At 36.1% G+C, this 17,147-nt stretch overlaps 3 protein-coding genes across 3 annotated transcripts; 1 reads left to right on the top strand and 2 right to left on the bottom strand.

Annotated features, from left to right (window-relative positions):
• Positions 1–1,257: 1,257 nt before the first annotated feature.
• Positions 1,258–1,680, bottom strand: LOC140878909 (uncharacterized). The gene has a single exon (XM_073282533.1). It carries the CDS (start codon positions 1,678–1,680, stop codon positions 1,258–1,260), a length of 423 nt encoding a protein of 140 aa, XP_073138634.1.
• A 4,387-nt stretch (positions 1,681–6,067) lies between these two features.
• Positions 6,068–12,839, top strand: LOC140878907 (pentatricopeptide repeat-containing protein At1g28690, mitochondrial). Its single transcript, XM_073282532.1, has 3 exons — positions 6,068–8,316; positions 10,707–10,908; positions 11,190–12,839. The coding sequence occupies exon 1, from the start codon at positions 6,068–6,070 to the stop codon at positions 7,673–7,675; it is 1,608 nt and encodes a 535-aa protein (XP_073138633.1). The 3' UTR covers positions 7,676–8,316; positions 10,707–10,908; positions 11,190–12,839.
• A 1,112-nt stretch (positions 12,840–13,951) lies between these two features.
• LOC140884777 (uncharacterized) lies at positions 13,952–16,632 on the bottom strand. The gene is made up of 5 exons (XM_073291625.1): positions 16,361–16,632; positions 15,267–15,405; positions 15,002–15,033; positions 14,433–14,519; positions 13,952–14,235 (listed from the first exon to the last, which is right to left on the bottom strand). Exons 1-5 carry the CDS (start codon positions 16,580–16,582, stop codon positions 14,110–14,112), a joined length of 606 nt encoding a protein of 201 aa, XP_073147726.1. The 5' UTR covers positions 16,583–16,632; the 3' UTR covers positions 13,952–14,109.
• Positions 16,633–17,147: the final 515 nt, after the last annotated feature.

The following is a 17,147-nucleotide window of genomic DNA, read 5'->3' as shown; positions in this document are numbered from 1 at the left end:
ACTAGATTGACATGCTTATTCGACTTCTAAATGAGTCTCACTTCTATCTCTTGCTCTTGACGTTAACCAGGTCTACTCTGACTCGGTCCTGCCCCACCTGTTGTCAAGTACACATACAAACAAAGAATTATCTAAAGAAAGCTCTTCCTCACCAGCATCCTGGTTTGAGTCTTCAGTTATAGATGCATTCAGACAGAATAGCTTTTGGTCAGTTTTGTGGTCAAGTGTTGTGAAGCCCGGGGCTGAGGAGGAGGGGAGTGATCGCCGGTGCCAAGAGGTTGCACGGACAATGAGCGGCTCCTGGTGGGCTTCTAGGCGGAGGGAGACATGAATGAACCGATCCCGTGCCGAAATGAGAGGGGATTCTGAGACTATGTAGGTATGAGACTACATAGTTGAGAAGGTCTTAAAAGATTTCATATGTACTGCATCTTCTTTTCGGGAGCTCATCATATAAGAATTCCAAAGTTAAGCGTGCTTGATTTGGGGCAATTATAGGATGGGTGATCCCCTGGGAAGTTTATCAGGGTGCGTGTGAGTGAGGACATAAGCACGCTGAAAAGACCCGTTTTGATACAGTGGGTCGTTACAATTGTTGTGACACTTGTGACAGCACTGTTTTTCTTCTACACCAGAACTGACAGTGCATTGTGAGTCTCTTCTTCTTCTTGTTCTGTGCCCTTCTCATCTTCATCATCACTTTAGGAAACATACATTTCTCTGCAAAGTTTGGTTGGACACTCATTAGCATAGTGACCAAAGCTTGTGCACTCATGACACTTCACAGACTCAAACCTCTTTGATATATTCAGTGTTTTTCCTTCACTCTGAATTCGATTTTGACTCTTTGATGGAATGGTACTTGTTCTGGTCCACAGATTCTCAAAAGTTTTCCAACAGCAGGAGCATTCAAAACTTTGGGTTTCTGACCAGGTTTCTTTAATTCTCTCATCCTCTTCAAGTAAGTACCAAATTATTTGGTAAGAAAGGCAATGGATTCATTTCCTAAGTCAGACTCGTTTACTCCCTGTGCCAAATCAATAAAATCATTGTATGAGTCGTTAGAAACTTGAAGTGCAATAGACTTACCTCTGTCCTTTTTTCCCACATTCATCATCGTTAGAAACTTGAAGTGCAATAGACTTACCTCTGTCCTTTTTTCCCACATTCATCTCCAACTCATATGTTCGCAACGAACTCATCAATTCATCCAAACCCAAAATTAATGTTTTTTTGATTCATCAATAACACAAATCTTCATTTGAATCTTTTAGGCAGTGATCGTAACACTTTGCTCACAAGTCGTTCATTCGAAATAGCATCACCAAGATCAATTGCCTCATTCTCGATCTTCCTCAAGCGATGTTCATAATCATCAATTGTCTCACTTTTTTCCGTCCTCAAATTTTCAAACTGAGTAGTGAGAATCCTTCTTTTGGTTCGACGCACACTTTCGGATCCTTCACAGTGCATTTGAAGTTTTTTCCAAGCCTGTTTAGCACACACACAGTTAGTAACCAGTGAAAACATATTAGAATCAAAAGAAGTAAATATAGCATTAAGGGCTTTGTTGTTCATGTTTGAAGCGGCTTTTTCATCAGCGTTCCAGTCTGTTTCTGGTTTTAGGAGAAAATATCCTTCTCCATCAGTTCTCCTAGGTGGATTCCAGCCTTGTAACATACGTTGCCAGGTCTTTTCATCAATCGATTGATGTAGACATGCATCCTAACTTTCTAGATAGCGTAGTTGGATCCATCCAAAATTGGTGGACGTTGAGTAGTTCCTAAATAAGGTATCTCCATTGTGATTTCCTGTTAAACACAAAAACCAGAATCACACTTAGTATCGTCAAGTGAATGTCTCTGATGCCACTTGTTAGGGTCGGACAGTATGAAATCAAATAAATACCAAAAATAACTTTTTGACTTTTTGAGTTTATGTTATCTCTTAGGCTGTGTTTGATAGCCTTGATTAACTTAGGAAAAGCGAAGTGTCCGGCGTTTGGTTGTATTTTTGTGAAAATTACTTATACCAAGGGCCCGGTAATAACAACTGTTCACGATGGAAAATGATGTATTATTGTCTGGGCCTTTTAGGTGATATTATTAAGCCCAAGCGTCTACAGTTACTCGGATTGAGGATTATTGGACTCTTCTGCCCTTTGCCTCAGTGTTTCTTCACCCTATCCGCCGCTTCTTCTTTCTTATCTTCCAACTTTCACAGCTACGAAGGTAACTCATTTATTGGAAATTAGGTCATCAAAATTTTGAAGGCAACGAATATGACTCAATAATCCATCTGAATCGCATTTCCACCTTTAATTAACATGAACTGAAATAAATAAATATAAACTAAAATATTAAAATATTTCCATGAATATGGGTCTGATTCGAATGGGAATCGAGATAAAAATAAATACCGTAGGAAGATCGTTTCAGATTGCAGCCAAATACATTATGAAATCATATTTTGTCCAGCCAATATTGAAAAAATGATGAGATTACCGAGTAGAGAATGTCAAAGTAGCATATTCATCCGAGCTGCACAGGAGCTGGGTGAAAGAGAAGAAGAGGAGCAATACAATACACGTGTGGCCTACACCAAGACTTGCTGGTGAATGGTCTAAAATTAAGTGAAGGGTGTTTTGGTCAATTAACAATGAGTATTATTTGTCCAATAGTTTATCATGAGAAACAAACACCATATACATATTATTTATTTACGTGAATCATCCATACCAAACAACACACTATTAATTTCATATTTAAATTATCCATTCATTATCCACCAAATTATCAATCCCTAATTTATCTCATCACATCTATCAAACACAGCCTTAGTATTTTCAACACTTCAAGACACACTACACAGTGAAATAATTAAATAAAAATAAATAACACAAAGTATTTATGCACAATTACTAAGTACTTGCACGATATCTCATGGAAAAATAATCACTAGAAAACAAATCAGTTTACAAAAATCAACTGGTGATTGTTTTATGAAAAACTATTTTTCTCAGTAAATTGAAAAAATAAATAACTTCCTAAAAACTAGTAAAAACTAGAATAATAAACCAACAGGAAGTTCTATGCCGAAAAACAAAAACCAAAGAACCACTTTTGAATCAACACTTCACTCGCGTGATTCTTCAAGTGTTTCCAATACTACTCGGCAACATAGTTTAACGGTAGTAACTGCTTCAGAAATTCATCAACGATGGATCTTCAAAACTTCAGAATTTCTGCAGTAATCAGCGTATATTTTCTTTTGTATTTTGCTCTCTATCTCTCCGTCTCTCTTTCTTGTATCTTGATACATACACTCCTATATATATAGATCTTCAATATCTTGAGGGATCCTTCCATAAATAGAATCCTACGAAATATGGAAACAAGATATTATCAGAAATCAAATATTTTTTTTTTGGGGAACACCGCCGAAAGGGGGGAGGGGGGGTTAGGCAGACCCCTACCTGTATATAAACATAGATAAAGGATGCAAATAAAACCTAAAAAGGGAGGGGGACTAGACCAATACCTCTCCAAAAGGCTATACAACGGTAAAAGTCACATCGCTAGAAAATCGGATAAAATACAACCAAAACAACCCTAGGATATAAATGAATACAGACAAAAAAACATAAACAACTAACTAAGTCATCGTCAGCAGTCATCCTGTGCAGCAAAAAGCCAGCAGAAATCCACAACTCAAGCTTAGCTAAAGCAAAATCAGATCCTGAGGCGCGAGAGGAGAGCTGACACCATCCTGGGGTGGACTAGATATCAGGGCTAGGCTAGAAATATTTCCAGAAAATCACGATCAGCTGGAGAGTCAATATACAACAGAGGTCGCCTGGAAAAATGAGGAGCGACCGCAAACTAGCAGACTCTGAGCAAAAAGAATCAGGGATATGGCGAAGGGAGCTCAAACCATATCCAGAAACCCAAGTAGACTGGAAAATCCAAAAATCAAGGGGCGTTTAAGGCCGCCCACGTCTACCACCATCAAAAGGCAAGAGCCAATCAAGAGAAACCACAGTAAACATCTGGCAACTCCATCTCCCTGAAGGAGCAAAGAGAACAGGCAGGGATACAAACTGACTCCAAGAAGCTCCGAAAAGAGGCCGGAGAGCTGTACCTGCAAAGAAAAATAGATAGCTATATATATATATATATAGCTATATATATATATATAAATAAGGTCTAGGCGAACCTAGAGCAAAAGATGAATAAAAAGAATCCCAAAAGAAGCGGAGGTCTAGCTGAACCTAGATCTAAGATATGGAAGCCCAGATAAATCAGAACGGGCCAAAGCAGTGATGTGGGTGGTTAGAGGAACACCAATCTCCAACAAATATTGCCTATGATCATGAGTCTGCCGCGCCAATGCATCCGCAACCGAATTCCCTTCCCGATAGATATGCGAGAAATGAACCGGCCTATTCTGCACAAAAACACGCGACCTCGAAACAATATGGTCCAAATCCCAACGGCACCTCCGAGATCTAAGAATCTGGATGGCTATCTGGGAGTCGGTCTCAATCTAAAGGGAGAAAAGGCTAAGGTCAGAACATAGAAGAATGCCCCTCCAAACCGCCCAAAGTTCAGAAATCAAATATTTTCATGAAGAGATAATTTTTATCACCTATTTTTAAAACATGTCTAAAAAAGACAAAACTCTAAAAAAAAAAAAAAAATTTGAATGCAATTGGGAAACAATTTCAAAAACGTGTGAAACGTGCTTTCAATACCCACACAAACAATGACTCCAACAAAGAGAAATCCATCATACACAGCATCAAACAACAAATCTCAAATCAAACACGACACAACAGGGTCGAAACACTCAAAGCCCATATGCCCCAAAGCGAAAAAGATCACCTTAGCAAGTTTATTTCCTTGAGCTTCAAATTCTTGCGCAATATATTTGTTCCTTCACCACCATCATCGCTGTGGGCCGTTTATAGATACTACATCTCATATCTAATCATATTTTCAAAATGTTATTTTCGTGAGATAGTTTTGAAGTTATTTTTATAAAACAAATCCGGTAATTGAAAGAAGTATTTTTTTTTATATATATGTGTGATCAACATATCTCATAATTTTGTTTTAAGCTTCACTCAATTGAAAAATATACATGTGCACTAGCCAATACTAGCACAATTAGACCTGGTCATGGGCCGGGTTCGGTCTGAGTCCGGGTCGATATTTTAATAACATTTAACCGGCCCGCCCATGGCCGGTTCCGGTCTGGGTTGGTGAACCCGCAGTTCGGGTGAATCAGATCCGGGTCCGGGTCAACCCTATTTTTTTTTTTTTAAAAAAAAAAAACTTGTTACAATTGAACTTTTAAAAAGTCTATCAAATATTTTGTTATCTCAATAAAAAAATCTATAAATTTATTCAATAAAAAATATATATTTATAAACTTTTAATATCTTATAATATTACATTTATTCAATAAAAAAATATATGACATTTCAACTTTCAACATTTATATTAAAAACTTTATCTTACTCAATAAAAAAATATATCATATTTAAAAAATATATTATATTTCAACTTTTCACATTTTGTATTAAAAATTAAATTTATCTCAATAAAAAATTTATTACATTTATTCAATAAAATTTATATTATATTTCATCTTTCAACATCATATATTATATAAAACACTATCTATCTCAATAAAAAAATCTATTACATTTCAACTTTAAACATCTTGTATAAAAAATTTATTACATTTAATAATATTATTAATAATAAAATACTAAAAATATTTTTAGGCATGGTTTGTTTTGATGTATTATTAATATATGTATAACTTATTCCATTTAATTTCGCGTTATTTTCGTTATATTATTCATCTATTTATTAATTATTAATTTTACATCAATTAAATTAAATAAATTATAATATATCTATCAAATCAAATAATATATTAAATATTTTTTCTTAAAAAATTCATTGTCCAACCACTGGCCTGTATTTTTCGGAGGGAGGAATTTTTATCGACCGTAAAGTAGAAAAAATGAAGAAAATAGAGAAATATTAAAACTTAGATGGCCAAAGTAAAATTGGATATTACGATGAGAAATGAAAAATTATTGGCCAAAATCTCAACAGTGATCTTGCCACCAAAAGAAGCTAATGGTAGCACAACTGCTGCTTCTTTGGCATCGTCTTTGCAAGAATACATCAACTCAGACCGCCCTTTTCATGGCCAGAAGATCCATTCCCGCATTCTCAAAACTGGGTTCATCCCCGATGTTAATGTCTCCATCAAACTCCTGATTCTTTACTTGAAATCTTCATGTTCGTCGTACGCACGCCAGGTGTTCGATGGACTGCCTCGAAGGACTTTGTCAGCCTACAATTACATGATCTCTGGGTATGTAAGACACGGGTGTGTTGATAAAGCTTTTGATTTGGTCAGAGAGCTATGTTTTTCAAATAAGAAGCCTGATTCATTCACCTATTCGATGATTTTGAAGGGGTCGAATGGCGGAAATGAAGAGACGTGGTTGCAGTTTGTGGGGAGGGAGGTTCATTGCCAGATAGTGAAATGTGATATTGACGGCGATGACGTGCTCTACACGGCGTTGGTTGACTGGTATGTGAAGAGAGGGAGTATGGTGTACGCGAGAAGGTTATGTGATTTGATGTTGGAAAACAATGTGATTTGTTCTACTTCTATGATCACTGGCTACATGAACGAAGGTCGTTTTGAGGATGCCGAACATGTGTTTGGGAAGACTATTGAGAAAGACACGGTGGTTTATAATGCTATGATCGAAGGGTATAGTAAATCCATTGAAACCGCAGAGAAGGCGGTAGAGATGTATGTTGATATGCGACGTTTGGATTTCAAACCTACAATATCCACATATGCAAGCATTATAGGAGCTTGCTCAATTTTGTCAGCATTTGAAATTGGTCAGCAGGTCCAAGGTCAACTTATGAAAACTGAATTTTTCACAGATATTAAAGTTGGGAGCGCTCTCATAGACATGTATTGCAAATGTGGGAGAACAGACGATGCGAGGTGCATTTTTTATCACATGCCCAAGAGGAATGTCTTTTCATGGACATCAATGATCGATGGCTATGGGAAGAATGGAAATCCAAGTGAAGCACTTGAGCTCTTTGATAGCATGACAACAGAGTGTCACATTGTACCAAATCATGTAACTTTTCTTGGTGCATTGTCTGCTTGTGCCCACGCAGGATTTGTTGCCAAAGGAAGAGAGATCTTTGATAGCATAGAAAGGGAGTACTCCATGAAACCAACAATGGAGCATTATGCTTGTTTGGTTGATCTCTTAGGACGCACAGGAAATCTGTATCAGGCGCTTGAATTTGTGACGCAAATGCCTGAAAAGCCTAATTCTGATGTTTGGGCAGCTTTACTTAGTTCTTGTAGACTTCATGGTGATGTGGATCTGGCTAAAATAGCTGCAAATGAGCTTTTTAAGTTGAGCTCTAATAATCGTCCCGGGGCCTATGTTGCATTATCGAATACGTTGGCTGAGGCTGGGAGTTGGGATGGTGTAAGCCATTTGAGGGAGTTGATGAAGGCGAGAGGAATATCCAAAGGCACAGGCTTCACTTGGATTGGGTCTAACGCTGGTTTAGAAGCTTTCCATGCAGGGAAACAAGTGATGAAATGATTGTTTTTTTAAAAAGTTCTAAATCTGGTTATCGTGCAACGTGCATCATGGGCCTCGTGCACAGGTTCAGAAAATCTGCAAAAGAACTCCACATCCGAAATACTGAAATTGTACCAGATGGAAGTAGAAAGCTTTTTAATTCGTGTTTTGACATGTGCTTTGTGTTCGCATTATGGTTTTTTTGAAGTGGTTTTGTTCAAGTGCGGATTTAACTGCTTCGTTTTTGGGGGTTTTAGCGGTTTCGGTTGTAGTTTATGTCCTAATTGGATGTGTTGTGTCAAGTTGCGAAATTGACAGGAAACTCGAAATTTTGGATGCAATGAGGGTGGATTAATGGCCACGAGACCCCAGTTCTTGAGCTGCGTCCTTAATTTAGTTTGGTTGTTTTCAAGTGAAGAATACGAATGGTTCATTTAATGAGAGAAATATTCGAACGTGGGGACGATACTGTTTTTAAGAGTAGAGTAATGGTGCCAAAGATTGTTTCTGAGAAAGCAAATGACCTTGCTACTATGGATGGTGAAACTGGCTCATCAGTTTTGGTAGATGATAGTATGATTACTTACAAGAGGCGAAAGCATGCCGACGTTCAAGAGGGTGGGAAGTTTTGGAGCGATTCTACTAGTCATTTCATCCATAAGGTGTGACAATATTTCTCTTAATTTGAGTTTTGCAGTCGTCTGACTTTTGCGATTTATGTAGCCTTTTGTGCCTGTACTAGCAGTTAAATATTGAAAGACACATCAGACACTTCTTGTGGTCTTAATATTTTTGCTCTCACCTTTCAGTTGTTTGTAAGAATTATTTGTCGACTATTTTTTGGACTGAATAACGCTATCGATAATGTGAGATGCATGAGTAATTTATGGTTTGGAATTTGGATGACTCTTTTGATAAAAGGCGGCCGGGTACGCTATTTCATTAATTTAAAATTTTTTGGTATCTTGTATCCACATTTCCGTTTACGTCACACACAACACATCCAATTCGGATATAAACTACAACCGAAACCGCTAAAACCCCCAAAAACGAAGCAGTTGATTTCGAACTTGAACAAAACCACTTCAAAAAAACCATAATTCGAACACAAAGCACATGTAAACACGAATTAAAAAGCTTTGCTACTTCATTAATTTTAAATTTGTTGGTATCTTGTATCCACATTTCCGTTTGCGTCGCACACCACCATCTTTGGATTCAACAGCTTCACCCTAGATAGAAAATTGCTTAAAATGTAAATTGCTTGTGCCAATTCACAAGGATGTCTCAATCTTTTAATGTCAGGAAGATTTTCTTTCAGTGCTGTCATCTCAAAAAGTTTGTTCCTGGCTGTCTCTTTGGCAATTTCCTTCAGAGAATTGAAAAAGTTCTATGGAGATTTCAGCATTAAACATTAGTGCAAAAAAGATGGCTGGGTGAATTTTTGTTCAATTTACTCCCCATTTTGGTTTTTGTTTCCTGAAACAAAGCATTTTCATTTGAATTAGAGAGATGTGATAATTATTATACATGCATTATTTCAGGAGATCTTCTAATCTTAATAAATTTGAATAATTCTTTTCATGGTATATTACATCCATTTTCTTTCTCTAATTGATAAGTTTTTTCAGAATAGCTGAGAACTTTCTTACATTATGCTTTATGCTGTTGCTCTCCTGCTGTAATTCTTGACTGCAAAACAACCTTTAGAGAGTGAATTGGATTTGGGAATTCTAACCTTAAGATCTGGTTAAAGAAAGTTAACTGAACATGTTCTAATGTATGAAGTCCTACTAACTTAAAGCACCCAAGAAGTAGTGATATTTGCTGTATTGTACTACCATCTAGTCTAATTCTTGTGACTAGTAAATGGTGAGTTAACTATTGGTTTAGTTTGAAAACACTAGATAATTTTACCTTTTCAGAGAAATACATTGTTCCTTATGCAGTTTAATTTATTTCTAAAATTTGTAATGGTGAGTAAATTATATGCTCGAGTGTGAATGTGGTAAGTTCCTCGGCTTACTTTGTTAAACAGACATCATTTGGCAGCCCATAATGCCACATGCAGCTTGTCACATGTTCAGGATATGGATCTGGTTATGGTTGGTTAACTGCAAAGCCGTCCAGATCGGACAGCTTATTTTAATTTTTGTGCTTGGGGGTTTTCCTTCTGCGTCTGCCTATTTTTATTATCATAAGCCTGTAATTTCTCATATATATGAAGTGCAACTGTTAATTGATTGTCGTTGTATTGAAGACACTTAAACATATTCTTAAGAAGCTGTTATGATGTAGATGCTGAAAACTTGAATTCTTTTTAGCTCCTTCAAAATTACACATGTTTTAGCATCCCTGATAAAAAAAAGTTGTGAAGGATATACTTTTGTGATTTCATGTTGGAAGACATGTTTAATTGTTGTTCGACATGATATCAATTAAATTATTATCATAAGCCCGTAATTCGTCATGTGTATAAAGTGCAACAGTTAATTGATTGTCGTTTTATTGAAGATTCTATCTTTTTGAGTCAACAGCTTGAAATGACAAATTACTTGGAAATAAGCATTTCTTCTTGATGCCTTTCCATCTATTCTCCCCTATCTGCTTGACTTTCTTCCCTTTCTGTACCTTGTTCATTTTTTCTATTTGCACGCGTTTTTTCTGAATTTCATTGACAGCCACATGCTAAACATCTAGAATAAATATAAAAGACTTGAAGTACAGATAATGTCATGGTTCTTAATCTTTGGGCTTGATTGTGAGCGAAAAAGCTCATTCGACAGCTAACTACATCCGTGGGGTTGTAATTCAGTTGCGCCTTGAACAATAGTTCGTTCCATATTCTTGAATGTGGGTTACTCCATAAGGCATCAATTTTGTTTAGTTTGACATATACATTTCTGTGAGAATCTGATGTTAAAATTTGTTAACTGTTGTTTCTGTGTGTTTTTGGTTTTCTGAGAATTTTTGGCCCTTTTGAGTGAATTTTCTTATTTGTTATGTATCTGCTGTGTTTATCCTGAGTATTCTTCATTTGATTTTTTGGCAGTTAATGAATCATATATTAGATCAAATTGGCTGTTTTTCGAAGCATTCGTGTGAAAATGCTTCCAGTAATTGCTCACTCAAGCACCCAAGAGATTATTTTAGAGCAAATATATCAGTCATTAGAGGGTGAAGATGTTTTGAGAAGTTGCATCCAAGATGCTATCGTGTTTCATCCAGGAATTGATAGCAGATCTGATGTTAAGGTACTTGCGTAGATTCAGATTCAGTTTTTGGGAACCTATTCTTTTAATAGCAATAGTATGTAGTTATTCCGTATTAACCAAGTGCATTTGTGAGTTGGAAGGGAATTGTGGATTGTATTATTTCAACTGTTTATGATCGTTTCGAGTGCATTGCATTCCAGTCACTGAATTGCGTACTTCTATACCACGGGCCTCAAACTGCAGAAATATGCTAAAGATGGAAACTAGTTCATCCATTATACAGTAAAGATCTAAACAAACTATTACGGTTTTCCATGCAGAAATCTGCACCATCTTGTGAAATGGGGAGAAATACACCTTTCAGATTGGTTCTATTTGTGATGGTCTCCAAAAGGAAGCCAATGCAAATCGAATTATGCCATCGAATGGATCGGTACATGCATTGAATCATCACCCGGTCACTGAGCTCTGGTCGGTCCACACTTTCTGAAATTATTGAGCCAGAAAAGTTTTCACAATTATGCAGTTTACTGCTTGAAAATTTTCAAGGAATGAAAACTGAAAAGTTACTTGATTTGAGTCTCATAAACTCAAGGATGAAGGAGAAAGCATATGAAAGTTCATCCGTACTAATTCATTCGGATATCCAACAGGTTTTCTTCTGAAAGTTAGTGACCTTTTTGCTGCAATGAATGTTTATATCTTGACTTCTAACAATGAACTCTGCATTTAGGACAGCTGATATTTTACTTATGCTGAGAATGGACATTTTTACTAAACTTTTTCACTCCTTGTGTGTCTGGAAAGAAACTGTGTTACGTGCCTGAGTTTTGGATCGATTTATGGGACGTTGGACCGAGAAATCTCTTAGTTTGGAATAGGATTCCTGCCGATTTGATTTACGACCTTGACGACCTATGATTAGTTGAATATTTGGGGCTCGAGGAAATGTTTATATTGATATATTTTCTAAATGAATAATTCTTCCCACCAAGTCCATACATATAACGAAGATGCGCCCACATGGGCATAGGCGAGTTGGTAAAGATTGAGGTGACGTGGGAAGAAATTCCCCAGCGTTGCGGGTTCGATCCTCGTGTGGAGCATATTCCCTGTTGAAATATTGTGGGGGTATGCTCTGAGGGTTGGGCCATGTTGCTCCCTCCTTCAGGTCTCTGCTGCTCGTGCACATCCCTCGATTTAACCTCCGCATGAGTCAATGAGCCTCTGACTCATGTGGAATGGGGTCCCCTTCAGGGTCAACCCTTTTTTTTAAATAACGAAGATGCAATCCAAAAATAAACTTGACAGAAAAATCCTACCAAATTTAAGAAATATGCTGAAGTCAAAAACAAAGAAATAATTATTCTTATTAACTAAGGAAACAAAATCTTCTTGCTTTTCAATCATTAGAATTGAATTTTCCATGAGTGAAGCGCTGATAAACTTTGGGCTTGTTTGTTCCCTTTTGTAAATCGCGGTCCACAGTCCCTTCTTGGCCCATGTCTTCTTCACGGCTCATGACATTGCCGTCCCCTTGAGATGCAAGTTTGTCCTTGAACTTCAAAGATGGAAATTGTGCTGCCAAAACAGAACAGCTTCCCAAGAAGCCTCAGAGTCCTTGCCAATGAACTAAAAACTCTTGGTTGCCATTGCGTATGCGTGTATCCAAGATGGTCTGCGGTTGTTGGCTTTCCTCCTCAGTTGGAAACTGTGAGCAAATTTTAACATTTTGGCAGATTGGTAGTGGACTGGTTTTGACTACAAATTCCAGTATAGATTTGATCCTGTTTGTCTCTATGGGCGACGATTTCTGGCAAACTGTATCATAACGAGTTGCTTTGAGACTGATTTAGGTGTTGTACTTTTGCGGTGTATGCTCCTTTTCTGAATATGGTGCAGGGTTTTCAAATTTCAGACAAGTTGTTGTAAAATGACACGTTTTACTTGAGCAATTCCTTTATTTTGAAGTGCATTATCTCCTTTGCATTTGATCGGTAGTGTGATGCTCATGCGATTTTTGCAAAAGGAAGTGGTGTCAAATGGAACCCTATCTTCATTGAATCCCCCGTGTAGAAAATGTTCAAACACAAGAATTGTAAGTTTACATTTGAAACTAAACCTGCTTCAGTAACTACAAATATTTTAGCTCGTTTTTGTTTAGTTGTCTCCGAATTCTTTTAAGGTAGTACTTGGATAAATTATTCGAATTTCTGAAAATATGGACTTGAAATCTGAATGTTTGAAGATGTTGTGTTGTATACTGAAATACATTGAATAAAAAAAAGTATCCAAACATTAATTATGGAAATACGGAATTGAGTAAGGAATTTGAATTCCATCGATTCTAAAAAGTATTTTGATAAGGTACTGTTTGGTTCGTGTGATATAATAAATAATAAAATGTAAAAAAAAAAAAATAAATAATGATAGTTAATAAAATAATTAATTTGATTAATAGATTATGGCTCCGTTTGGTTTTAAAAGTCAGATCAGAAAAGCATTTTTTTTTTTAAAAAGTGTTTTTTTGGTTAGCATGGTGTTTGGGTAGCCATTTAAGTGCTTTTTAAAGCACTTTTTAAGTCAAAATTAGAGCTTTTTCAAAAGCTAAAAATTATAGCTTAAAAAAACATTTTTTTAAAAAAATACCTATCAGATCCAAACGGACCCTATATTTGATTTGATTTGATTGATTAAATTTTATATAAGAATGATACATTACTATTTTGTCCTTTTAAAAATAAATAAAATATGAATAATATTATTTATATGAAAAATATAGTAATTTAAATTTAATTATTTGATTGATATAAGATAAATGATTAATGATTTGATTGATGTAAAATAAATAATTAATATATAAATAAATAATACGATGAGAAGAACGAGTGATTTGATAGGATAAGTTATACATGGACTATTTATACTTGAGCCAAACAGTGCCTACGCGCGTATTGTTTTTCAAGTCTCGTTACTGCTTAATTCGAAAGCCGTGAGAGTTCTCCAAAAGATCAAATTGTGTTAAGGAATACGAATTTAAATGAGGAAAGGGTGCAATGATAGCTTGATTATTTTTTTTAAAAAAAAAAAAAAAAGAAAGAAAGAAAGAAAGAAAAATGCATGAACTATCATCATGGTTTTCTCACAAAATGCAATGCAATCTATACTAATTCATCTATACATCACTCTAAATTGACAACCTCGTTTCTACAACCGGGAATAGTCGAGGAAAAAGATCTTTTAGCCTTGATCTCCAACAAGAAAACGACTTTCGTTCGAACTCAAACCTGTCGAATGAAGCTGTTTTCGTCTCTTTACTAGATGTAATGCAGTCTTCCTATCATCCTTTGCATCCTCGAAATCAGGCTGCATAAGCAATGGCATGTTACAACACATGAAACAGCATTCAAGGATTCTACATGATTTTTCGGAGGGTAAATTGGGACATCAAACTGTCCGCAATAAGTTCTTTATATTCAAAACAGCAAGGATCTTGATGTGCATCAATGGCATGGAAAGAATGGGTAAAGCACAAAAACTTCAGTAAAATCTACATGTCATACCTTAATAGCTAATGCTTTGTCAAAGCTTTCAATGGAAGAATCGGGCTCCCCGTAGTTTAATTGCGCTCTCCCAACAGTAATCCATGCCTATTCATAATATATATAGGATAAACAACTCAGTATATATGATAGATGCATGTACAACACACGTGGCAGCAGATATAACTTTTCAGCTAATTATCAACCTTGAGGAAGGTCATCGAAGATCCAACTTCGAAACATCAGAAAGCTAGTGAAATCATCAAGTATATATTTTTACGGTAAACGTGATGGCATGATTGATATTCAACCATTGTGTTGACTGAAAAATAATTGTTCAAGAAACGAGTAATTTATCGACAAAGATTTTTTCTCAAGTTCGACGGAGTATTCCACAGTTGATGACAGAATATGTGCAAGAAGATAGTTTTGAGGAGTTTTCCATGCATCATGCAAAGGAGGATTTAATTTGAATAGTACGCATTTGAAGGTAAATTATTACCAATGGAAGGTTCGAAATTTTGTTAGCCCCAACAACTTATTGTAAAACGAAACCGAAAAAAAAAAAGAGGCTGATTCAAATAGTGTACCTCAGCCCATGTTGGTTCCAATTCAGCAGCTCCTGTTACAGGAGGACAAATCACTAGTTAAAAGGCATGGACTTATCTAGATTTATTCCATGTTGATGTACCCAATTCCAAATCTCATTATAGTTGATCTCAAACAGCAACTAGCGTACACATGAATTCAATCACCATTAAATTTGTAAAATGACTAGTATTCTTTGATCCAGTACGACTTGCAGGTGAATGAAAATGAGAATGATAGGAGTAGAAGGGAGAAAAAGGGACATACGAGCTGCAGCCTTCAAAGCATTCCACGCATCTCCCAGTTCGAGTAGCACCTGTGCTTTCTGTTCATGTAAAACAGCACGGCCAGGAATCAAAGTAATTGCCGTCTCCCACTTAGAAAGAGCTTCGCGATATTTTCCTTCCTGTATAACAACAAAGGGGATGAAATTTGATCCAATGAACAATGTAACAAGGCGATATCTGAATAGGCGAGGAATGGAAACTGTGCCGTGTAAGAATAAAAGCGGATCGACACACAATATCTTGTCTATGTTAGACACACAGATTCAAAATTTCTTCGAAGAGCACTGTTTTTAGCGAGAAACAAGTGCACCAGTCATCATTAAACCACAAACAACTGCACAAAATAGCTTCCAGGTAAAGATGTGCAACAGTTCAGCTTGATTGGTTTTGGCGTCATAGGTGTTGAACAGATTAACGCGCAAATGGAATTTCCAAGTTGTGAATCAAACTGGATTTTGAGGCTTCCGTACATTACCAGTTTATAACAATAAGTAAATATGATATGATATGACAGCAAATCAACACTTGTATCAAAACATTACCCTGTAAGATAATGTGCAACAAGGCTTGGTAATTTATAATTATTAGCAATATCAAGCACTTAGATCAAGCAGTTTTGGTGCCACCAGATATTTGACATGAAATTTGGTTTCACCAGTTGGTTACTAAAATTTGCCAAACTAACTGCATCTGGTTTCCAGGCATCATAATCAGTTTCACTGAGGCTAAATTAAAAAACATCCAACCTTAATAATACCGACAAGAACAGTGATAGGTGACAAGAAATCTGCAGCTTTTGAATTCTAATGAAGAATTTTTTTATAGACAATTTTCAAGTTGAAATATATTGAACATGACAGCACATTTCAAGCACAAGTCCACCCATTCAATTCAGAATCGAAACAGATCAAATACCCAATTCAAATTCAAATCTTTCTCAATACCCACAAACAATGACTCCAACAAACAGAAATCCGTCATACACAGCATCAAACAACAAATCCCAAATCAAAACACGGCACAACAGAGATCGAAACACTAAAAGCCCATATGCCCCAAAGCAAAAAAGATCACCTCAGCAAGTTTATTTCCTTGAGCTTCAAATTCTTGCGCAATATTATTCGTTCCTTCACCACCAACATCGCTGTGGTTTCGAGAATCTTCGGGTTCTTCTAGAGGTTCAGCTGCAGCACTCGTATGAGCATCAGAAGTAGCGTAATCAAAGGGAAGATTTGAGTCGACAATTTTCCGCTTTCTTGCAGTGTTGCTTTGGGTTTTCTTCCATGTTATCTTCATTTTCTTGTGTTTATGTGTGCTGCTTGAGCCTTCCAGTTCTTCATTTTCAATTTTTTTTTTGCTTATATTTATATTTTATATTTGAATTATGACAGATATATATATACTAGGTGATGGCACCTCAATACTTGAGGTGTTTACCCAGTTTTTAGTGAAGGTAGATTGAATATATTGTGCGTGTGATGACTTACGTATATTAGTGGGATGAGACACAAATTTTTACTCATCCCATGTTTTTCTTATTTTTTTTGTTAACCCAATGATATCTCATGGCCCGGTATAACATTAGATGTAGACTTGATGACAAATACCTCTTAACTCATGGTATTAGTGGAGGATGAGTGAAATTGTGTGAAATTGACAATGATGATTAAGAGAATAAATACAATAATCCTACAAAATAAAAAACATACAAAACCACATATTATTCATATCTGTCTTGCTTATCGATATGTCATCATGTTTTTATTCATCTATCGTACATCTCATCCATTATACCAAACGGTATCTAATAGGATTGCTTACACATTACTATACATACGATTGCTTACATCTTATCATATTT

Source organism: Henckelia pumila, chromosome 2 (assembly GCF_033568475.1).
Source record: "Henckelia pumila isolate YLH828 chromosome 2, ASM3356847v2, whole genome shotgun sequence".
Classification (NCBI taxonomy): Eukaryota; Viridiplantae; Streptophyta; class Magnoliopsida; order Lamiales; family Gesneriaceae; genus Henckelia; species Henckelia pumila.
Note: the sequence above shows the minus strand (reverse complement) of the source record. Positions and strands in the feature narration are given on the sequence as shown.

Bases quoted from the DNA above. Each gene is read 5' to 3' on its own strand.
- LOC140878909 (XM_073282533.1), bottom strand. From the start codon at position 1,680: ATGTTACAAGGCTGGAATCCACCTAGGAGAACTGATGGAGAAGGATAT.
- LOC140878907 (XM_073282532.1), top strand. From the start codon at position 6,068: ATGGCCAAAGTAAAATTGGATATTACGATGAGAAATGAAAAATTATTG.
- LOC140884777 (XM_073291625.1), bottom strand. From the start codon at position 16,582: ATGAAGATAACATGGAAGAAAACCCAAAGCAACACTGCAAGAAAGCGG. The intron at 15,034-15,266 runs GTATGTCCCTTT...CTCCTGTAACAG, and splicing joins TGCTTTGAAGGCTGCAGCTC to GAGCTGCTGAATTGGAACCA. The intron at 14,520-15,001 runs GTACACTATTTG...TATTATGAATAG, and splicing joins TGGAACCAACATGGGCTGAG to GCATGGATTACTGTTGGGAG.